General features: G+C 52.4%; 1 protein-coding gene across 1 annotated transcript; it reads right to left on the reverse strand.

Annotated features, from left to right (window-relative positions):
• Nucleotides 1–635: 635 nt before the first annotated feature.
• Nucleotides 636–23,350, reverse strand: OC90 (otoconin 90; the record flags this gene model as incomplete). Its single annotated transcript, XM_079146743.1, has 12 exons — nucleotides 23,274–23,350; nucleotides 21,284–21,349; nucleotides 20,063–20,119; nucleotides 18,038–18,212; nucleotides 13,607–13,719; nucleotides 11,967–12,095; nucleotides 11,815–11,856; nucleotides 6,776–6,829; nucleotides 5,641–5,757; nucleotides 4,580–4,751; nucleotides 2,986–3,092; nucleotides 636–946 (listed from the first exon to the last, which is right to left on the reverse strand). The coding sequence occupies exons 3-12, from the start codon at nucleotides 20,097–20,099 to the stop codon at nucleotides 636–638; spliced, it is 1,257 nt and encodes a 418-aa protein (XP_079002869.1). The 5' UTR covers nucleotides 20,100–20,119; nucleotides 21,284–21,349; nucleotides 23,274–23,350.
• Nucleotides 23,351–23,611: the final 261 nt, after the last annotated feature.

The raw sequence follows: 23,611 nt of genomic DNA on the forward strand, positions 1-23,611 counted from the left end.
ACCAGGAGAATGAGGACCCAACCCTGATTTTCAAGACCAGTTTCAGCAGGTACTTTAAGGGCAGGACCTGAAGAGCTGTCACTGGCTGCCTTTGGCATGCATCTGGATTGTTGGTCATTCACCGGTGATTAAATATACCCACGCTGCTTTTTGCAATCCTGTGGCTTGACCTCGGGGCCCCATGGATACCAGATACTCTACCTCGATTCTACATCCCCAGCCCTCTATTTTTATTTATTTATTTTTTTGATAAAAGAGGAGCTTTCAGTGATCAGGGAGTTGAGATACTGCACATGAGTAGGTTGTAAGGTGGGATGACGGAGAAGATGGAGGAAATGATATCGTCTGTCACCTCCCTTCACGATCCACTTGTGCACAGTATCTACAACTAAACAATTATTAAAACGAATAAGCAAAGCGCGGGCAGCACATTTATTGAACTTGGGAAGCACACTGCGGGAAGTGCAGAGGTCCCTCGCTCTGCCTCCAGCCTCTCAGCTGGCAGACGTGGGGATGCCCACTGCCAGGCTCTCGCTGCCTCTGTCCCCTTCGCAGCCCTAGTTGCAGAGGGGTCTGAGGGCCAAGGAGTTAAGGCAGGGAGGATGGACCTGCTGGCCCTCTCATCCCGCTCTACTCTATCTGCCGCGTCGTGGCCTGGTCCCTAGGGGGCCAAGTGCCTTCCCCAGAAACCTTCTGGTTCTTTTGAGGCCCTGTGTGTGGGGTGTGGCCTCCACGCTGTTCTCCTCGGAGCTGGAGCTGGAGCTGGAGCCGTCAGAAGAGGCTGAGCAGCCTCCGAGGGTGCTGTCCTCGCAGGATGCCTGTCTGCCCTGGCACTCCTGTCCGCCTGGCGCCTTGAGGCTCTGGTTGAAGGAGGCCGAGGCCATGCACTCCGCCGCCGTCTGGTCACAGGCACATAGCAGCTTCTGGCACAGGCTCTGCCCCACACCTAGAAGGCAGAGCAGACGTGAGACTGAGTGATGGCACTCAGGGCTCCCGGGCTCCTGGCCACTCCTTTGCAGTCCCCTCCAGCCTCCTCCCAGGTGTCCTCTTGGTGTCTGGTGTACACTCAGCTTGCTCCAGCTGCTAAGGACCCCTCTGCAGGGCTGCTCAGCCTCCCCGCCCGGTGGACTCCCTCTTGTCTGTCTGGACTCAGCTTGGTGCCCCTCCTCCCGACAGCTTCCCTGAAGGAAGTGTCTTTCCTGGGACTCCAGTTGAACCCCCGGGATGTTTTCTCCTATCCTACTCCAACAGGTTCCAGGATGATCACATCACACAGCAATTGTTCATGTTTTCACTTTTCCCCCTGCTGGACCGAGCATGTGAAGACCAGTCCACTTGTCCGAGCACCTAACTCAGTCCTCAGCTAATATTTCCCAAGTCACATTCATTGGACTTGACTAGTTCCTCCTTCCCTGACCAGTGTTTCTCCATTTGTCCAACAGAAATTCTTGTCCACCCTATTTTAATATTAACAGAAAAATACAGTATGACCTCCTAAATTTGAATTTCAGATAATATGTCTGGAAGTATGTTCTCTTAAGACATATATTAAAAAATGATTCCCTGTATATCTGAAATTCAAATTTTCCTAGGCTTCATATAGTTCTCCTCAAAGGCTCTGGCAAACCTACTCTTGCTTTAATGCGTAAGTCCCATCCAGGGGGAACTCGATGAGTTGACATGTCTGAAGGTGCCAGACTTAGATCAACTTTCTGAAAATATTATCTGTGTCATCTGTAGTTTTCAGTGAGCTAAAGTTGTTTTTTTTCTTCTTCTTCTTCTTTCTGTTTAATCTTTCCTTGAAGCCTTCAATGAGTGTTTTCCTCACCCTATACCACACAGACCTTCTGAACTTCCTAAACTGGCCTCCACATGGGCCATCGGCTGCCTGTGTTTCAACAGCAGGGATCTCTCGGGAAGAGCGGAGGCTGGCCAGGCCCTGCTCCAGAGAAGCTCTGACTCCTAACGCTGCACTTAGGACCTCAGCCCAGACCCCAGATGCCCTCCCTGCTCCTGATCCAGCATGGGGCTCCTGGTGCAGGACACGAGCTCATAGGTCACAGAGGGCCGGAGCTGCCCAGGAGTTGGTCTGCAGATGCCACGCTCTTGGATTCTGTGATACTGGGGGCAGGAGGAGAGCGAGCCTCCAGCAGTAGGTGAGGCCTCCATGTGATCACAGCGTAAGAGAATAATAATTTACCCCATTCTGCCACTCCAAGGTGCAAAACCCACCCCTGGCTCCTGTCTTCTGCAAGAAAAATGTAAGTGTCTAAGTCTTGCTCATGGGTCCTTCGGGTTCATGATCAGGTGATGGTCTACCTCCCCAAACCCACTTCCTGCCACTCCAGGCCCCCACCCACTTTCTCTTCTGGAATATAGACCCATGTCTTGTTCTGAAACTTCCAGGCATTACAGAGTACCATGATTTTCTCCTTTCCCTCTGTGGGAACATCCCTGCCCAGAGTGACTATATGGGAACTGTTAGCTTGCTGCCATCTCACCTCACCACCTCTTCTGACTTCTTCCAGACCCCCTGTGCCCAGGCCCCAGGACACCTGTTAGCACATGCTTCACGAAATCAGTCGCCTCCTGTGTCTGCTCCCTCAGGCTGAGGGATTGGAGGCAAGGCCCAGGCAGCTTCACTACTGTTGGTTCCTGAGGAGATTTGTGAACAGATGCGTGAGTGGCATGAGCACACAGCACCCAGTCCTGTGGTCCATAAATGACGGTCCCACACAAGAAGACAGAGCTCCTTGCGCTGTGCTGGGAGAGCAGGAGCGGGAAGAAGGCCCAGCCAGGGACTCCCCTGACTGAGGAGGATCAAACCCTTGCAGGGGAATTCTGAGGGAGCGTTTCCTTTCTGGCTGCAGAACCTGAGGGACGTGTTCCTGCTAACGGGCAGGAGGACAGAGGAACCATTCTGACGGGGCTCAGCCTCTGAGGCTGAGCCGAGGCCGAGACTAACTGCGCAGTGGCGACACTTACACTTGACTGTGTGGTCCATGCACACCACCGGGGACGCGGGGAGCCTCCCCAGCACGCAGCCCAGCCTCCTCACGCGCTCCAGGCAGCAGTGGTGGGACAGGCAGCACCTAAGACCACAGAAGCCCTTTACTCCTGGGGTGCCCCAATGACCGGGGACCCTCGAGGCCTGTGCCCGCTGTGGTAGTGAGAGAAGCCAGTGCCTCCTGCCCAGTGCACATAAGGTGACTCATAGCCACCCAGGTGTGGCTGCTCCAGGCACCTACAGGGCAGCATCAATCACTTTAGATGTACTCTATTATTTTAAAATTTTATCATACTTTTATTGTGACTGTGTTGGTGGCAAATATGGGTGATTTGCATATTTATTATGGCAATTTTCCAAAAGATGGAAATAAAAGTCTTCAAGAAGGGGTGCTTATTTTTAGTTTGCACAAAGGACCCATGTAGGCTAGCAGTGACCCCACCCCATCCAACCTTTCAATCCTGCCTCCTTAGGGCACTCACTCTCAGCTGAAGGAGAGCCCAGAGAGTATCTTAAGCACAAAGAGGTCCCATCTGTAGAGCAGGCTCTGCATGGAGTGAGTGGGGCCTTAGTGAACAGCGGAGACAGAATCTTCTCGTTTCCAGACCTGCCCTTCTGGCCTGATGTAGCCTCACAGTCTCCAGCGTTGGTGTCAGATGGGCATCCTAGGACTCTGGTGACGGCGGTAGCCAAATAGGGAGCTATAATTGCTGCCCAAATACCCTTTTCCTAACACTTCCCTGCCTTTTTCAAGACTCTGGTTCCCTTTGGAGAACACAACCAAGCAGGGCTGAGTTACAGACTCAGTTTTTTGGCGGGGACGTGCACTCTCCACCTGCTGAGGGCAGGGTGATTCCCAAGAGCTTTAAACTTATCAGCTCTGCTTTGGGAATGCTGCTCAGACTCAGACGGAGGCTTCCTCTTCCATAGCTTCCTATTCCTGTGTGTTTACTGTGTCATGTGGTATTTTCATTTAATTTTCTGTCTCGCACTTGGCAAACTTCCATGGGCCCTGAGCGGTATTGCTTTGCTGAGTTGCAGTCATTTCTGTACCCGTATCACCTAGCCTGTGCCTGGCACAGAGCCAAACCTCAAGAAATGTGGGCTGAACGTGCACACCAATGAGTGAATGTTACTTAAAGAACGTGTGAAATCAGAATTCTTCCAAAGGTGATGGATATAAAATTAGGCAGCTAAAAGTTGCTGAGAAGGTCATTTCAATGGGGCCCTCTGAAGGGCAAACCAAGTGGAGACCCTGATTCTACATGTTGGCCATTGCAGAAGAGATAGGTCCTTGCAGACCAGCCTGCCCATGGCAGCTGAGCAGTATTTGCCGTGTTGCTAGACTCCCAAATCAAAGGATCTGGACCAGCCTGACTTGGCCCTTCCCCAGATGAGGGACAAGCAGCCTTCGTGCCCCAGCTGCTCCTCAGGAGATGGGCCCCCACACTACCAAGCCTCCTGCAGCAAACTCGTGGTGCCTGAGGCAAAGTTCAGCGTAGCCATGGCCTGTTAGCTCTCGCTGCTGCAGATGGCTTGCCCCACTCGCCTGCCACCCTCTGCCTGCCATACCTGTCCAGGGCATCTCTCGGCTCGCCTCTCCCTTCTCGTCCACAGTAACAGCCGTAAGATTCAAACTCCTCGGGGCACCGGGACGTCAGACAGAAGAGCATCTCTCCAAGCGGCAGCATCACCTGTGTGTCATCCCCGCTCCGCAGGTGCAGGAAGGTGAGTCTGCCACAGACTGATTGGGAACAGGGACTCTCAGGAGAGCGAGGAATGTGGGCAGAGTTGCCAAGAGGAGGACAGTGTTCCAGGTTGTGTGAGGACCACCCTGGGTGGCACGAGGAAACCTGAGGGGGGCTGTGGCTTGTCCCCTCCTTGGGATACACTGTGTCACGGGTTGCAAGTCTGCCCCCTGGCTTCTATGGCGCTACCAGACTCTTCATGAGATCTCCCTAGGGATGGGGACTTCTTGGGACCAAGGATGGTCTTCAGGCCACATTTCATGGCTGTGCAGAGTCGAGCATCCGAAGCGGTCCTGTCTGCCCTCCGGGGCCTCTGGGCCAAGTTAGGCTAGCACAGCAGGCGGCTGTCCCTTTCTGAGCCCAGGGTTTCTTTCCCTGTGGCTGTCCCTTAGTCTCTCCTACCCTCTCCTCTGCCTACAATTTCCAAATGCAACTTCCTCCACGGCTGTGCACTTCATGCCAGGGAGGGTCAGTTCAGACTTAACCAGGCCTCCTCGGGACCTGCTGACCATGGCTCCTCCAGGGGCAGGGCCTTGGATAAGGGGGACGAGGGGGAGGATTATCAAAACCCAAGCACTTCACTCCTTCCAGGAAGCCCTGGTGTGGACTAGGTCAGCTCTTTCTTTCCTTCTGGGCCAGCAAAGGCAGAGCTGGGGCAGCAGCAGGCCGGGGATGGAAGGCCCTGGCTCCATCCCAGGCTCTGCCTCATGGCTGACACAGGACTTTGAGTCACAGGGGTTCCATAAGGGGGAGGATGCCCCGCAGTCACAGCAACACCAGAAGCTGGCAATCAGGTGAGGCAGCCGAGGTGGCCTGTCGACAGCCTAACCACAGGACCTCAGGGTGGGAGGACGGTCACTCCGCCGGCTGCCAGCCTCTGCCTACCTTTTCCAGTTGCCTCCTCGGGTCCACTTGCAGTGGATGGCACCACTAACCGCGAAGATTCAACGCCAGCAGGGACAACGGTGACCTCTTCGGATGTAGCAACCACCTCTGCAGAGCCTACAATACACACCTTGAGGGTTAAGATTCCAAAAGTGGCTCAAGGAGGGGTTTGCAGGTAGACCAGGCGTCTCTGAACAGGAGCTGTGGGAGAGTGTGCCTCCACCTGGGCTTGCAGACAAGGCAGCAGATTCTCGGAGTCCTGGAGTTCTGCGTGAGGATTTTCAAGTGTTCTCGGAGGCCCTCGCACTGACCAGAGCCTGCGCTAGTCCTCAGGGGTGGCCCCTCAGGCCTGCTTGTCCTGTGAAGGCCCCTCAGGATGCCCACAGAGAGCAGGCGAAGGGAACAGAGGAAGGAGCCACCTCGTGGTGCAAGGTGCAGCCAACCTGCCTGTCCTGTGCAGCCCCGCAGGCCTCTTCTCCCGAGCAGGGCGTAGTGTCAGGTCCTCCCACGTGACCTGCAAGGCTGCCTGGTCATGCCTTTGGTCCAGTAATCCTATCTCCCAGTATTTATCCTCACAAGTTAATCAGAAGCAGACAGGCATAAAGTGCTTGCCTGCTATTCATAATAACACAATGTGGGAAACGACTTGTTAAATAAGTTGTTTCCGTAGAAGGAGACATTGTACAGGTGCCACAACTCACGTCACAGAAATGAAATGCCTACCGTCACAGCGAGTGTAGGGGCCCTGCTGGTGCTCTTTCAGACACACCTTGGCTGCAAAGTGTGCACATCGAGCCATCACTAATTAATTTTATTTATGCTCATAGAAATGATAGAGGGAGGCTAGAAAAAAATCTTCAAATATTAAAAGCATGGCATTATGAGTGATTTAAATGGAACTAAATGTAATTTTCTGTATTTTTCAGAACACATTTCTTTACCAGACACCCTCCCATTTATTTCTTCCTAAAGAATCTTTTGATTTTATTTGTGTCCTTTCTTTATGGACAGGAATGTAAAAGTAAATTGGTTTCTCTGATTCCCTTCATTTGGGGTGTGGCCCCAAGTCTCACCTGGAATGCTTTGAATTCATAAATGTTTGGGGACAAAGGCAGGAAGAGCCAGGGGTGCTTACCTGGAGGGGGTGTGGCCCGAGCAGCCTCCGTGCCTTCTAGGTCTTGGCCTGGTTCTGGATGAAGAGAGAGAGAGGAGGGACAGGGTGAGCGCTGACCCAGCCTGGTGACCTGATGCCTCCCCAACCCCTGGGTACAGGAGGCCAAGTGCTCTTCCCATTGCCCCTGGTCTGCCTTCTGCTGTGAGGGTCCTGGAGAGCAGAAGGAATCAGGGTCTCTGTGGAGCAGAGGCACACGGCTTAACATAGTTAACATTGACTTAACATAGGCACACTGGTCCATTCAGCAGCAGCGCATCCTGCTGCACGCAGGTGAGTTTGTCACAATACCCTGGGAATGTGGCTTCTCCAGAGTTTGGAGGGCAGAATGACTAAAAGAAAAATTGCACTTTTGACCAGAGAGCATGCAGCACAGAGGCAGCAAATGCATGATCGACGTTGCTGGCTGCTGGAGTCCAGGAAAGCGCGGAGCCTCGGCTTTCTGTAAGGTGAGTCGTTGCTGATGGCTATATGACACTTCTGCATCTGACATGGCGAGAGGGCTTTCTCACTCTGACTCAGTGACAACCCGTGAGTTGGCAGTAGCATGCTCACGCTCATTCAGAGGGGACATGCAGGAGAGTCAGCCACTCTCCAGGCCCCAGATGTGGGAAGAGATGGGGTGCAAACCCAGGCCGCCTGGCTGAAGCTGGCTCTTCAGCACTGTGCTCAGTTACCACTCCACTTCCTGCAGGACCACAAGGAGCCGGAGATGCTGAGCAAAACTGTGGGCAGGAGCCACCACCTTCAGTCCAGTGCGTGCACATACGGACGGTGGCGCTGTGGAACTCCAGGCCTCCAGAGGGTGCTATGCTCCATGGAGACAGGGCACCTGGGCAGACTGTTCTCTTCAAAAACAAAATGTGCAGACTCAGACCAAGGACTGAGCCGAGCCACCTGGGCAAACTAAGCCACCCTCGGGGCTTCTTCTTCTGTAACGTGGGGAAAGGAACCAGCCTGCTAGGACCAGCCTCAGACCAGCCAGAACTCACTCAGAGATGGACAGGCAGAAGGAGCTCAGAAATACACCAGCGCGTTAGAGGCACCCAGCAAAGCCACTGCCCAGGGTCCCCTGGGTTTCTAAATGACTTGGAGTAACTAGCAGGTCCTTATTTTCAGTTACTTGTACTTTTGAAATAAAAGCTCCACAGTTTTTGATCACCACAAGCAAAGTAAATGGCCAGGTTAATTCCACTGAGAAATTCTGACCTTGATATTTTTAGGTAAGACTGTGTTCTGTGTCAGTCTTGAGTGATGGGAAGAAAATAGTTCCACAGCCTCAAGTTGGGGTCAGAGACCAGGGCACCAGGTCACTCACTGAGTGACCTAGAACTCTAAGCTCCCCGGGCTTCAGTGTTCTGCACAGTCTGTAAAATGGTTATACTAGTTCCTCTGGGCCCTGTCAAGAGGTCACTGGTCACTGGAACAGAACACACGTTTGGTGGCACTTCTCCACCAGACCCCGCCTGCCTCCTTCAGGATCTGTCTGCTTATGTGTTCTCAAGAGAGTGATCAGCCTGTCGTCCCTGGTCTCAGCAGCCACTGTGAAAAGAATCTGCCCAGCTTCAGTTATGGATCCAGCTAGCCAAGCCCAGCAGGGGTCACCTGTCAGGGCTGAGGACGGAGGAGCGAAGGCCCAGGACCACGTGACAGGGTGGCTGCACACCAGTGCTCCAGTAGGTTCCCAGCCAGGAGATAAGGCCAGGCCTTATTTAGGCAAAATGACCAGGGGGCAGCGTCTTTGGGAGTGAAGGACCATTATTTCCCCAGGCTGCAACTGTCCTTGTGGAAAGGCAGCTGTAGAGAGAAGCTGGTCTAGATGTAAGGACACCTGCCACCCAGCTGTGCGGCTTGGACACTGCCTCTGCATCTCAAGGTATTATCTTAAAACGGACATCATAGCAATTATTTCACAGTCGTTTGAGTGTGAATACAAGGATGTATTATGAGCAAGTCTTCCAGGGTTCTGCATAGTTTGTGGCATGTTTTTGCTATGCTTTTTTTTTTTGGTGCCAGGGATTGAACCCAGGGGTGCTCAACCACTGAGCCACATCCCCAGCCCTACTTTGTATTTTATTTAGAGACGGGGTCTCACTGAACTGCTTAGCGCCTCACTTTGACTGAAGCTGGCTTTGAACACGTGATCCTCGGGCCTCAGGCTCCCAAGCCACTGAGATTTCTTGCTGTTTTTTAGAGTCACACCAAGTTCCTAGCAGATGCTGGTCCAGAATCTCGCAGACCTGCTCTGGCCTGATCCCCATGCCACACTCAGGGATAGGTACAACCCTGCCTTGCAAGGCTCGGTTGGCATGGTCCAGCCTTCAGCCTGATTTTGTTAATGGAGTTTTAATGCAACACAGCCACGCCCATTCATTTACGGATTACTTGTGACTGCTTTTGTGCTAAAATGGCAGAGCTGAGTAATTGCAACAGCAATCCCACAGCACACAGAGCCCTGAATCTGCACTCTCAGGACCTTCACAGAAGAAAGTTGCCAATCCCTGCTTCATACAAATGAAGAACTCAAAGCTCAGAGAGGTTAGACCACTCTTCCAAAGTCCCACAGCTGAAAAAATGGAAGGGCCAGGATTTGACCCCAAGTCTACCTGACTCTAAAACCCAGTGGTATCGTGACAAGATGGGAAAGACCTTAACAAGCTGCTTCTTTTCCTCACAAACTTTTCTACCTGCACTCGTGACTTGTTTTCCGACCCACATTCAGGTGGCCCCCGTCTGGAGGGACTCAGGGGTGCGCCAGGCCCCAGGTGTGGAGTGTGTGCGGTGGGCACGTGCCTCCACTCTCCAGCTGGACCTCAGACACCGCGAGGAACTTCATTCCTTTCCCTCTTTCCCAGACAAAACCCACACGGTCCCTTCCCGCCCCGGGTGAGGCTAGTTAGAGCCGAAGAACTCAGACTTGGAGAGTGCTCCAGCTGGTCATCTTTTCATGGTCATCTCGTGGGACCAGGATCACACAGCGCTTCCTCCAGTTGGGACTGAATTTATCCTGAAGAGAATGGCAATTTCCACCGTCAATCATGCTTGGCATGGTTACTGGGTAGGAAAGAGCAAGTGGGGCTTTAGCTGGGCGGTATTTTCTCTTCTCTCTGAACAGGGACCCAAAGGCAGGGCTGTCTGGGAGCTGTTGGACAAGATGCCCTTGGCCACTTAGCGGGTGGCCAGGAGGGAACAGCAACATGGTCTCTACTCCAACCCTCCTGGCCCAGCACCAGCTGCCATAGAAGAGGGAAATGGCAGCCTGCAGGGAGGTGGTGTGCAGTGACCTCCCGAGGGTAGGCTTGCCTGATTGGGAAGCAAAAATACGGGACACCCAGGTAACTCTGGATTTCAGATGAACAAGAAGCCACTTTTTGGTGTTCTCTCCTGCAGTCCTCGAAACACACTCATAGCAGGAAGGTGTCTGTCTGAAATTCAGCTCTCATGGCTGAGCCTGCTGCTCTTCACTTGGGAGTTGTCCAGGGATGGGGACAGGAGGGTGAGGGAAGGCTGAGGAAGCAGAGAAGAGATGTGGGGTCAGGAGGAACCAAGGAACTCTGGAATGCACTTGGTCAGCTCCACAACAAAGCAAGCAGGGTAAATTTTAAGGAAGCAGGTGCCAGCAGGTTGTGGGTGGCACAATTGAGATGAGGGTATTGGGGGTCCACACTGGCCCCCTTTGCTCACCTTCTCCTGAGACGACTGTCAGGCTGGAATCTGTGGGTTCTGCAAGAGCCACTGGGAAAGATAGCACTGACCATGCAACATGGCGGCAGGATCAAGTGCAGAGTCTAGAACAAGCTGGGGACGGCGGGACCACAGGGGGAGGGCTGAGCATGGGGTGACCAGGGGGAGCTGTCCATCCTGTGTGAGGGTGTCCTTGCTCTCCTACACCTCCCAGAACAGGAGCCACCCAGTAAGTCCCCAGCTCAGGAGGAACCGCAGAACTGGCAGTGTTCCAATGGGGAAGGTGGGCCCCATCAGACATGGGCAGAAGGCAGTGGGAAGACCACCTGAGTCTCCGATGGCAGCCCAACTGCTCAAGAGGGAGCAGAGATGGCAGAGGACTCAAGCCTTCTGTGGATGGCTGTGGACTGAGAAGACACAGATACAGCATGCATACCCACAGCTGCCTGTGTGTACACCCTTATAAACCCATGCACACACACCTACACATACTCTCGCACACACCCCCACGTTTTCTCTTTAGCAAACCCTGCACACCTAGTTCTGAAAGAGACCCCCAACCCCAGGAGAGGAGGGACGCTCTGCCAAGGTGCACCTGGGACCTCTGCTCCTCCCATCTTCAGGTGCCCAAAGGTGTCAGAATTGAGAGGTCATGGAGATTTTGGTGAGCTAGGACTGGCAGGCATAAACCTGGCTCCTGCTTTTCCTGAGACCGACATTTTACAGTAAGAATTGCCATTTGCTTGGTTCAATGGACAGTGGCTGAGAATCAAACCTGTCCTTAAAAGACACATGAAAACAGTTTCCCCTTCTAGGAGCCTGGGCTGGATCCAGGCTACTCTTTCTGCCCAGCTCTGGTCAGCACATGGACGAAGGGGACGGACAGGAGAGGTGGCAGGTCTGTCCCTGGGAAGCCTCATTCGCCATGCACCTGGGAAGGGCCTTGCTCCTCGGAGCATCAGGTCCCGTCCTAGACCTGCTACAGGCCAGGGCTCTGACAATAGAGCAAGAGAAGGAACTTGGGATCTATGTCCCCACTGGATTAAGGGGACACCTTGATCTGATACACATACATGTCCATTTGTGGAGCCACCAAGAGTCCATTAGCAGGGGACAGAGTTTGTCCTTGGCTCATTTGATGTTGGGTGTCTGCACTGGGCTTATCAGAAGTAATCCTAGCCAGGGGAGGCAGGAACGAGTCAGGTGGCAAGTTTGCTCCAGCTTCTGTGAGGGGGGCTTAGTAAGGGAGAGGTGTCCACCCACTGCCCTGACCCTCGAGGCGGTGCTCCCAGAAAGAGCCAGCTCCCAGGAGGCCTTACCTCCAGGCGGCAGGGCCGTGGTCTCTCTCCTGTTGCTCGTCTCTGGAAGGGAGGTGCAGGGGACTGTTCAGGGAGCGGGCGGGGCTTGGTCGGAGGTGCCCTGCTTGGCCCCTGGGGATGCCCACCACTGCCTCAGGGCCCCTGCTTCCTACCTGGAGTCTGAGCCAGGCACAAGGAGGAGTCCAGGAGGTTCAGGGAGGAGTTGATGCCAGCCTGAGCCAGGCACTGGATGGCAGCCTTGTCGCAGGTACACAGCAGGTGCCCACAGGGGTCTGCAGACTCTGCACAGAGCAAGGGCACAGCAGGCAGAGATCCAGTGGGCCTCAGAGGTCACACGAGCTCACAACGGAGCTCCCACTCTGCCCCAAGAGGCCGCCACCCTTCCCACCTTCCTCCTGTCACTCATGTTCGTGCCACGGCTTTGGAAGTCTCCACAGCAGTCACAGCAGCCCTTGGCCTCACCCCCCACGGCGTCACAGGCAGCCCGTGGGCTGCGCTTTCCGTGGAGTTAGTCTGGTTCTTTCTCCACAGCTCCACGCCACCACCCCAGCCAAGCCACTGATGGCAGCAGTGGCTTCCCACCTCGGCCTCCCTCCTGCCCCTCAGTCCAGCGTGTCTTCGTTGGGAAGCTGGAATGTCGCTTTAGAACTCAGGTCAAAACGTGGCTCTTTGCCACTTCCCAGTGTAGCCTAGCACCAGCCCTGCCCTGGCCTTTTCCTGACTTATTGTTCTCCACAGCTCTTGTCACCACCTGACATGCCATGTCACTTGTCTCTTGTACTATCAGTGTTTAACAGTCGTGAGGGCAGTCTGGCAGGTCGGGAGGTCCTACACCAAGGTGACTGTCCCTGATGGTGTAGGTGCTCACACACGGATGGGCGGGTCCTGTTTTCTGTGCTCACGGGCCCCTCGCCTGGTGGTTCACACCCAGCGCCTCCCTCCATCCTTCATGATGCTTCCTGCCCGCTCTGTCCTTGTTGCCTGGCCTTGGGAATCTGCCAACCCTGGGTCCAGTCCTGGTGGCCCTGCCACATGACGGCTGTGTGACCCTGGGCAGGTTATTTAATTTCTCTGGGTTCTCCCTCCCTTGTCTGAAAACTGAATAATTGTCCCCATCTCATAGTCCGTCAGGGGGATCCGAGTTGCTGTGCACAAAGACCATGCAGCCCAGGCGTGCGCTGAGGTGGCTCTAGCCTGGTCCCAGCAGGCCATCACCTCCTCTACTTCTGCCAGGATTTCTGGAGACATGGACATGATTCCTGGACAAGATGGAGAGCTGAGTCTGACCCTGTGCCTGGTGATTCTTACGGACGACAGCAACCACGAGTCTCATGCACTCACCCCACTTCCGTCTCCACGTACCTCGCTGAGTTCTTAACGTAAGCCAATGACAGCACAGGCCTTGTTATGAACTCGCCTAACTCATCACTGTCTCTGAAGTATTTCCTCCTCCCCATGTTGAGGCTCAGAGAAGTTGAGTGATTGTCCCACCCAATGTTACACGATGCAAAGGCAGCAAACTAATTGCCCCTCACAAGCCCCCAGGGTTGCTTCCATTATAAAATTGTAAATCTGACGATCTGCTGATGAACCATGGCTTCAATTTATAGAAACATTCATTGCACATCTACCCTGTGCCAGGTACAGATTCCTCCCACCCAGGCCTCTTTTACCTAAGCATCAGCAATGATGTTGCCAATGGCAACGATGACACAGGGACCCAAGACCCCTCAGCCAACCCAGGCCTGGGTCTCTGGTCTCAGCCCTGCCCCACGATGCAGCAGATGCTCACCACAAGTGACCTCCTTGCTGACACAGTCGACGTTTGCACTGAGCCTGGCAGGGTCCTGGAGACAGTCCACCTCAGAGGCCTCCTCATAGCACCGGCGGTGCTGGAAGCAGCAGCTGTGGCACAGGCAGGGGTGGGGGGAAGGGTTAGGACTGGGGAGAGGCAGGCAGCCCAGGGTCACCTGCATCTCTGATGACTCCCAGCCCCAGCAGCTGGCTGTTTTAAATTGGGCACACACACACGCACACACTTGCCATCTGCCAACTCACAAGCATCCAAGGGCAGGTCTGCGTTGCCCCTGCCCGCCCAGAACGCAGGCTTCCAAAGCCAGCAGGATGCCTGGACCTCAGCCTCAGGACTGAGCGTGGAGGTGGCTGGGGGAGGTAAGGATCAGGCAGGTAGTGTCCTCACCCAGACACTAAGCCTCGGATGCTGCTTTAGTCACCTCTCCCTGTACTGTCCACATCCACCTGGAAGCCAACCCTCGTCATGAGCAGCAGCAGCCCAGCTCCATCTCTGTCCTGCCTGGCCTCCCACAGTGACTGACTGCACTACCTCATGCCTGTTTGTGGGTGGTGGCAAATGGAACCCTATCGGGTGTTAGATTGACCACTAGAGACAAGGCCAAGGACACAGACCCAGAGGCTACGGAGTAATGGGAAGGGAGGTGGAGCATTAGCAGGAGAGGCTGCCTGAGAAGCACAAGGCCACCTTGTGAGCAGGTGACCTCTGTATTCAAACCCTCTCCTCTTGCATCTGTAGAAGGTGTTTGAGATCCCACTTAGGTGAGGCAATTGACCAAATACTAAGGCCTGGCCTGGACCTTCGTAGTCAGACACAGAACAGCTCTCTCTAGAGGAGCTTAGATTATCCCAGACATTGTTAAAAAAATAATAAACAAACAAATAAACAAACAAGCAAGCAAATAGAAGGCAGCACTTTGCTCTGCACAAGAAGCACTTCCCAGTGAAGGGAAATGAGTTCACTGAAGTCACACAGCAAGTTAGTGGTAGACTCAGGGGACAGGCGCAGAGTAAGGTGTGGACATAGGATGCTGTTGGGCACAGGATGCTGATTGGCTGCTTAAACACAGAACAGAATCTGAACAAGCAAAACGAGAACCAGGGAAGGCCACGTTCCTGCCAAACATTGTTTGTAAACAGAGAACTCTGCTGGCTTGAGGAGAGTATGGGAGGCTCCCAGGTTCCAGAAGATTCTTCCAGAGCTCAGCAATATCTGAAGACCAGCAAGGAGAAGGGCAGAGGAAGAGATGAGCCATGGTACTTGGATGACACCCCACACTGGAAAATTCTCTCTGTCTCTGATGCCACAGAGGGAGAAGTTGTCCCTCTCCACTGCCCTTATCCCACCCAGCTGCATCGTTTGGGGAGGTTGCTGTCCCAGCCCTGCCACCAGCCCTGCCACTCTGGCTCTAGGTCAGGCTGAGTGGGGCTCTACAGTTGGTCTGAATTTACTTGCACTAATGACCAGTGTTCCATCTTGGGCAACGTACTTTCCCCTTTCTCAAATTTACAGTATTTACCAGGAGGAAACCAAGTCTCAGAGATGCTCCCTATTAACAGTTAACATTTTTGAGCTTTCCAGAAACTGTTCTGTGTACTTTGCAATTAATGAGCCTGCTGTGAATGGAGAATTTCAGGTGCAGGGGTCACACAGGACTCCAGGGGCAGAAGAGTAGGCCAAGAACACCATCCCGGGAGCTGCATGGCAGAGCAGTACTGGAGAGGAGCTGGCAAAGGAGCTCCTGAAACCAGCCACCTCTTCCTCAACAGGAATAAGGAGGATGATTCCTGGTGCTTTTGTTACAGCAGCCAACATTTGCTGAGTGCCTACCATGCAGTGGCCTCTGCTCCTAGCACTTGACAAGGGTTAACTCGTTTATTCCTCGTGTGGATCCCAGGCACCAGTTGTGATCACTATGGTCATTTACATGTGTGGATGCTGAGCACACAGGCTGTGACTTGCCAGAGGTCCAGCTTGGTCACAAAATATGCTGATGCTGAAGCTAGGTGGCCCTTGCAGAGAAGACAGATCAGTGAATGTTGTAAAGGGGAAAAACAACACAGCAATGATGACCTTGGACAATTCACAAGGATTTCTAGGAGTCAAGTAAAGGTATATCTATATCCTATTATGAGGTAGGCACTCAATAAATAGTAGCAATGATTTTTAGAGTCTAGCAGAAAGTTCAAGGTGGAAATAACCTGTCTTCTAGAGTTTGGAAGATCCCCCCCACCATCCATCTAACTGTGTAAAGCAATTGAAATTGAGTGCAGCCCACCATTCTGCCAGACTGGGGTCTTTGATCTTTCATTTGGGGCAGGAGACAGTGATGAATTACTGCTTCCTTTATCTGACTGCTAGGTTGACAAGGTCTGATAACAATTAGATGAAGGGGTCAGGGTGGACCTGACAGGGAAGTAAGTTCCCAGAAATGGCCCTGGCCCCTTACCCCACTCAGAACAAACCTCTTCCCATGCAAGTGTCCATAAGCTTGCTTCCAGAGTTGGTTTGTTCCTGGTCACTAAGCTGGAAAACTGCCCCTTTGGTCCCAGAGGCAACCTACACTCTCACGGTTTTGGAGGTGGGATGAATTTGTTAATTCCAAAACTGTTATTTTTTGTCAACCAAGAATTGGTTTTTTTTATTTATTTATTTTCTTTTAAGCTTTTACCACTTTTTATTTAATTTGTTTAGTTCTTTGAATCTCTGTAAAGCAATAGGAGGTGGACCACAATAGTTAATTTATTGAGTCACTACTCCATGATGTGTGCTGTTTTCAGTGCTGGAAGCACAAAGGAAGCACAGGGTGCAGGCCTCTGTAGAGAACGTTGGGTGGAATGGGGGCCCAGGCCCTGTGACCACACCTCACCTGTGTAGGAGCAGGTGTCTGGGGGGCAGGGAGTCCAGGCATGAACTCTGCAGCTGATCACCTAGGGCATCCCTTCCTGACCTCTGTGAGCCCCCACAGGCACGCTCGTTCCACAGCACCGGATTTGGGCACAAGGGTAAGAACTGTGAGTGAGGGGTTGGCTCATGGAGGGGTTGAGACCTCTGGACTCCATTTCCCATCTCCACATGGCGACTGCTGCTGATGCTGCTGTCACTATGGCTACAGCCACCGTTATTATTACCACACTTCACTAATACTGTGGCTACTGCCCTGCTGCGGCTGCTGCAGCTATTGTTACTGCTCCTGTCTGTCTGGCTCCTGCTGCCACCATGGCTGTTATTGCCGCTGCTGCTGCCGCTACCAGTCACTACTCCTGGGGTACTTCCTTCATCAGCCAGGCAGAGTCCCGGCCGCCTGAACTTGAATTTGGTCGTTTAATATTAAATTACAACTCTATGAAGGAGGTATTATTTTTAGCTACTTTTAAAGATAAAGGACTGGAGAGCAAACAAGTTAACTGACCTAAGATGGCAAAGTCAGTAAGGAAGAGAGATGTAGAAATATGGGTCGGAGGCAACATGCCTTGAAATTTTAAGGAGATCACATTTCCACAACTGGTGACTGTCTCAAGGACCTCCTGCTTCCTGTGTCTGTGGACACACCCCTGCTTTAAGGGTTCAGGTTTCTTTGCCAATCTTGGTATCTTGCTTCAGGTTGTGCTTCCCTTGTATGTGTGGATGGTACGTATCTTTGTTGAACATTTTAATTCTCTTATTTTCCACAGTAGACGTTTTCCTCTTTAAAGCAGGGGCAGTTTTTTCTTTTCTTAAGCACAGTGCTTATATATTATCATATTTTGGGTTTTATTTATTTAAAAAATGAATAGAAACCTTCATAGTTGTCTCACCTCTGGTGGCAAAACTACTCCAAATAAAAAATATTTCCTAAATTTCATTATGCAGAAGAGTCACGTGGGAGCTTGTTTAAATGTAGGCCTCTAGGTTCCACTTAAAGGTAGCCTGAGTCAATACGTCTGGTCTATATCCAGGAATCTGCCTTTTTTTTTTTTTTTTTTTTCTTTTGTACCAGGGATTGAACCCAGGACACTCCACCTCTGAGCCACATCCCCAGCCCTATTTTTTGTATTTAATTTAGAGACAGGGCCTCACTGAGTTACTTAGTGCCTCACTTTTGCTGAGGCTGGTTTTGAACTCATGATCTTCCTGCCTCAGCCTCCCAAGCCACTGGGATTAAGGACTCTGCATTTTTAACGATCACTCAGGAGGTTCTGATGCAGGTGGACCAAACTTGAGAAACACCACAATGCAGCTTTGCCTCTTGGCCACCACGTGGGCTCTTGATATCTGCCTACCACCTACAGCAGGTCACAGATTACATGGCGATGTAAAGAGGAGAAAGCCAGTCACCCTGCTGGATCAAGACCTCTCCTGAGTGAGCGCCTAGTCAAGGGCCCTTCCCATCCATCAGGCCCCCAGGGCCCACCCATGGATCCCGCTCACCGGTCAGTCTCATCCATCGGCAGTCCATCCATCTCAAACCTGCAGGTGCAACCATAGTCTTCAAAGTCCCGGGGACAGAGGTCAGCGACACACTTCATTCCATGCACGAACTGGAGCAGCAGAGGGAAGTTGGTGAAGACGGCCTGCAGCCAGGTGAAGCGGGGGCCCAGGCAGTCTGGGGAGGAGAGGTGCAGGCCTGGTGGGCATGGGCAGCCAGGCCTAGGAGGAGCCCATTCCCCGAACTCCCCATGCCTTGGGCTGCTGGCACCTCACCAGCACAATGAGGACCCACTGTGACCTCCACTGTTCTGAACAGCTAAAGGGAAGCAGGTGGATAAGCCATGGTTCTTGCTGGTTGCCACCAAACCGCCATTCATTTCTTCTCCCGTCCTAATGAAATTGAAAAGTTCTAAGGGAAGCTAGTCTTCACCTTAGTCTCTGGTACTGCATGTCATTCTTGGCTGTCACAGTGACCCCATGCTTCTGTGCCAGTGAGTGATCTAGGGATGAGCTTCTGACCCAGCTCTGGCCAAAAGCTCTTAAGAGGAAGCCTGTTAAAGTTTTCTTCTGGGACTTTTTCTCTCCTGAGAGAGTACAGACATGTAAGGAGATCTTGGATCTTCACCTTTCTCCTGTTGAATGCAGGTGAGGATATAAGGAATGTGACCACATTGCAACCAGGAGGCCCCAAACCTAAAGCTAATACCCAGCATGCTCGGGGAAGAGGCAGAGTAAGACAGAGTGAGCCTGCAGGGCCTCTGACACCTTCACTGAGCCAGTTTGTCAATTCTGGCACCTTCAGACCTCTGTTGTGAGATAATGAAATATCTTTATGATTCATTACATTTGTGGTGAATGTGTTGAATGGATCTCACAAGTAGCACAGTAAAATTATACAAGTAACACTATAAGATGATAAGCCAGTGTAGGAAGGAAAGGTGTATTGACACAGTTTCTGAGTACCTAATATGTGCCAGACACGGCACCGGGTGCTATTAGAAGTTAGATGGAGAGAGAGTATAAGGTGTTAGACAGCATTTACTCTATTAGTCCATTAGCTTCATATTAATCCTCTGGGTGCATGCTGCTCTCTGTTGCCATTTCACACGTTAGGGACACTGACGATCAGAGCCAGGCCCAATACCAACCAGGGACAATGACTTTCCCTGAAGCAGGCAGCAACAAAATAGGTAGGAAGACAGGACTCACTGTTTCTGACTCTAAAACTCATTGCTGCCCTTCTTGTTCTCTGCCTTTCTGACTGTGGGGTCACAAGAGCTAAAGGAGAGGACTCACGCTACCTTATGGGTCACAGGGGGGCGAAAGAGTAGTTGTGAGGACCGGGTCCACCTGCCTGTTCTCCAGTTTCTTCCTACCTCACGTGGACTTCTTTCCCCCGTGTTTTGTTTCCAAAAGGCCTACCTAAAAAAATAAAATACTCTATGCTGACGGAGAAAGTCTCTCTGAAGTTGACATGTGTGTGTTTATGTAAATAAGCATTTTCATTCCAAAATGTACCGGGTACCAGCTGCTAGTCACACATGCATGTTGAAGTGCAGCATCACTAACCCCGCATCACTAGCCCCACAGCAGCTGTCCATCACAGGATGATCTTGCTTTTGGGTACTGTTAATAATCAATGGTGGGAACCATTGCAGCACCCAATAGTTTTATAATGGATATGAAACTGATCATTGTAATGCTTGATAGTCTTTAAAGTTCTCAAGTGTGGCTGGCACGTCACTTCATTCCCTCAGGTTGCTTCCTTACCTGTGAAGAGGGACTATCATTCCCTTCCTGAAAGGTCTGTAGTCAGGACAAGGAAGTAAGGCACATGGTGTCTCAGTGACTCACCTGAACCAAAAGCCATCACTATCCTCATCAGACCCAGGTGATACTGAAGCTGCTGGGGAGGCTTTGGACTCTCAGAGGCAGTCACCAAGGCCCAGGTCATTGCCAGAGATTTTCTAAACACATTTCATGTCTGACACTTGATGGAGAAAAGCAGCTTCAGATCTAACTTACCAAAAATTTCAGCCATGCTTTCCACATTTTTAAACATCCCATTGAAGAATGTGGTATCTAAGTGGAAGAAAGAGAAAACAAAGAGTCTTGGTTTCTTCCCCTTCCCCCTCCCTGTCCAGGAAGGTCAAATCTTTTCTCCTAAGAACAAACCTGACCTTGGGCTAACTTTCTAGTAATGGGTTACCATGGAGACCTGATAAAATGATAAAGATGAAATGTGAACAGGGTTACTAGGCAACCTCACTTGGCAAAAATGGCCCTTAATGGTAAAGGGCATGAGATGAGAAGTCATCATCTCAGGGACTGTGCCAGGGGGATGGCTCTCTCACCTGGGCATGTCCCCACTGCACATCCTGGATATACCTGTGGATGGTCACTAGAGTCACTGATCCCTGGGAGAATGAAGCTTCTAGGCCAGTGCTGGTTCTGGGCTGTTCCACGTGAGCACTACTCCTCCGCACCTAAACTGAAACTCGGTCTGCTGGACCGCTGTGCAGATTGCCACAAGGCTCCTCCTGCTGAACAGGAATTGCTGCTGTCGTCCTGGCGTGCTGTACTTCCCAGACTTGACCCTGCTAAGTGTCAAGAGTGGCCCGAGTCTGTCCACTTGAAGACATTTGGAGGACATTGAACTTCCCACATGAATGCTGTCACTTGGAGAGAGACTGCTAGTCGTTGGGCCTGAGTGGACTCAACGCTTTGTATGGGCTCATTCAACTCTCCCCTCTGAAGGGTGGGAGTGAGCTCTGGATCTAGGGCTCACGTGGCCAGCTGGCTCACTGGGTTGATGCTCCAGCTCCGTCCTTACAAGGACCCACCTGAGAGGTCTTGAGGACCCCTCACTGGGACGACTTTCCCTTCCTCAAAGACAAACGTGGACCCTCCTTTCTCATAAGCAAGCACTGCACATGCGCCTGTCTTTCCCTGCTGGTGGGACCCTTGGGGCTCACAGCAGCTGAGACCGTCTCCGTGGGACCTTCCTTCTGCTTCCTTTGCTGCTCTCCCTTCCCCGCCGCCTTTGTCTTCTGATGAAACTGACTTTGTTTCAAACTAGAGACCAGTGTCAGCTCAGACACCAGGGGAGACCACTGGGGAGATGCTCGTGACTCACTTTACAGCCCCAGTCACTGGCTCTGGGGTGTGTCCAGAAGGGACACTTTCTCTGCCAATATCCTAGCTGGTATTCGCCTATCTCCTAAGAACAGTTCAAAGACTACTTACTGAAAGGTTTTGAGAGTCCTGGAGGTAACTCCTGGGGGAAGTGTGGGGTGTCCAGAGCATGGGTCCCTATGAATGAAGAAAAGAGGGAGCAGGGTTGGCACAAACTCTGTCCCCATCCCCCACTGGGCTAAGACTGGGAGGTGACAGCCAGGAAGAGAGCGAGGATGCCCCAAACTCGACTCCATACAGACTTTCCTAGTACCTGCAATGAACCTGGTCTGCATGGTGGGTGAGGAGGGGCTGGAGTTGCCCCGGAGGTTGGCTTTAACAGTGGCATTCTGGTTGGAGGTGGAGAGATTTGGGGACTTAATTGAAGCTCTCTTTGAATATGAAGCTTACAGCTTTGTTTAGATTGCTTGTCGGTTTTGAAGTTTATTGAGATAAAACAGGAAGAAGTAAAGACAGGAGTCCTCAACCCCAAGGACTTTGCAATCAAGGACAAGGGTTTCCCCCAGACAAAGCATCAGAATCCCTGGGGATGAAGGCTCAGTAAACATTCTGACTCCGTGGTCTCACTCAGATCTGACCCTGCCAGTCTGGAGTGGGCCTCAGAAATAGGCATTTTTAGCAAATGCTTCTGCTAGTTTTGAAGCTGCTGATTTAGAACTTCACCTTGAACCATGTTGCTAAAGGTACAGTGATGGCAGGGTAGGGACCACCCAGCCAGCTCAGCTCCCTGGTGGAGCACAGGGTGAAGCCTGGTCATTGGGACAAGCAGATAGGAGATGGACTCCCCATTTAGCCCCAGACTCTTCCCTAAAGACTGAGGCTCACTTTCCCCCAATGGTAGAAAGCACATGGGTCACCTGAAACTATAGGAAGACTTCAGTCTTTCTCCATCAAGCAGACAGTTCTGAAGCTAGGCCTGTCAGATTGGAAACCTTCTCTAACTGAAAGTCCAAGAGCCGGCCATCACAGAAGGACACGAGGCTCTGTCTGCCCACAGATGATGCCTGACCAGGCCCTGCTTGACTCAGAGCAGTTTCCTCAGCCTGGTGTTTTGGGTGAAAGATGTTTGACCACAGGGGGACTGTCTGGTGCATTATAGGATGCTGGGCAGCACGCCAGCCTCTACCCTCTAGGTGCCAGTAGAACTGCTCCGACCAGTGATTCTGGGTGAGGCTGTGTGTGTGTGTGTGCACCTGCATGTGTGTGTGCACTTGTGTGCAAAAGCCCCACCAGGCAAGATTCAGCAGCTGAGAGACAAAACCCGAGCAGAGGTGGGATCCTAATGGACAGGTCAACAGCCCGCTGTCTGGACCTCATCTCTTGCGAGCCCTTGACTGACATTTAGAAGCTGCCTTCTGATAAAAGTCATCCACTTGGAGTTTCCCCGAAGCCTTGCTGAGGTCCTCACTCCCAGCCTGCTGTGTTCTGTGGCCTTGGGTGATAGCAGCCTCTCCAGGTCCCTGACTTCTCACCCGTGACACAGGAAGAAGGGAGGGAGAGCTAGAGTTGCCTTGGCCCTTGCAGTCAAAGGACGAGGACCCTCACCTGCCCATTCCTGTGGTGACACCTGTTGATACTGAGAGAAGAGGTGCCAAGGTATGGAGTGTGGCCAATGGGGTCCAAGGGAAGCTTCCCCAAGTTGGTGGAGCGCATCTGAAGATGCTTCGAGCAACAGAGACTTTTTTCAGGTAAGAAGGACGGGGCGAAAGTGAGTGCAACTGAGTGCTGCGTTCGGGGACTGGTGGGGGCACCATGGCTCCTCTTGGCTCCAGCCTTTCTGAGTCGCTCTGTTCTCCCCAGGTGCGCTGGGCCTTTGCATGGGCTCTGACCTCTGTGGAAAGCTTTGGCCGTGGCTCAGCCCAGCAGACCCCGCCTCACCATGTGGGGCTTACTTAGAACAACACCCTGTGCACGTCTTTCCTCACCCCTCTGGCCTGGGGGACTCTGGGCTCTTTGCCTGTCCTCTGGCCTCCTGTGCCCTGCTTCTAGTGACCTCCACCGTGCGTGCCTTTCATTCTCATTCCCAGGTCTCCTTACTTACCAGTCTGTGGCGTTGACTGTGGCAGGAGCCTCCTGGTTGGGCAGCTCACTTAGAAACTTAGCTTACATTCACTGAGTGGATTGAGGAGACTGAAGACCGGCTGGGGAGGCTGAGACAGGAGCCGGGAACCCAGTGCGCTTGGGCTGACTGCACTTGTCCAGGACAGAGGAAATGAGGGTCCAGGTTCAGACCCAAGGCTGCTAACCCAAACCTCTGCAGGGCCAGACAGACATTGCAGTACTGGGCTTCATCAGGAAATAGCGGGGACCGTGTGAAGTAGAGACCCAGGTCACAGCCAGAGGGAGAGCTGGGACTGAGCCCCAGGCCTCGGGGAATAA

Source organism: Sciurus vulgaris, assembly GCF_902686455.1.
Source record: "Sciurus vulgaris genome assembly, chromosome: 1".
NCBI lineage: Eukaryota > Metazoa > Chordata > Mammalia > Rodentia > Sciuridae > Sciurus > Sciurus vulgaris.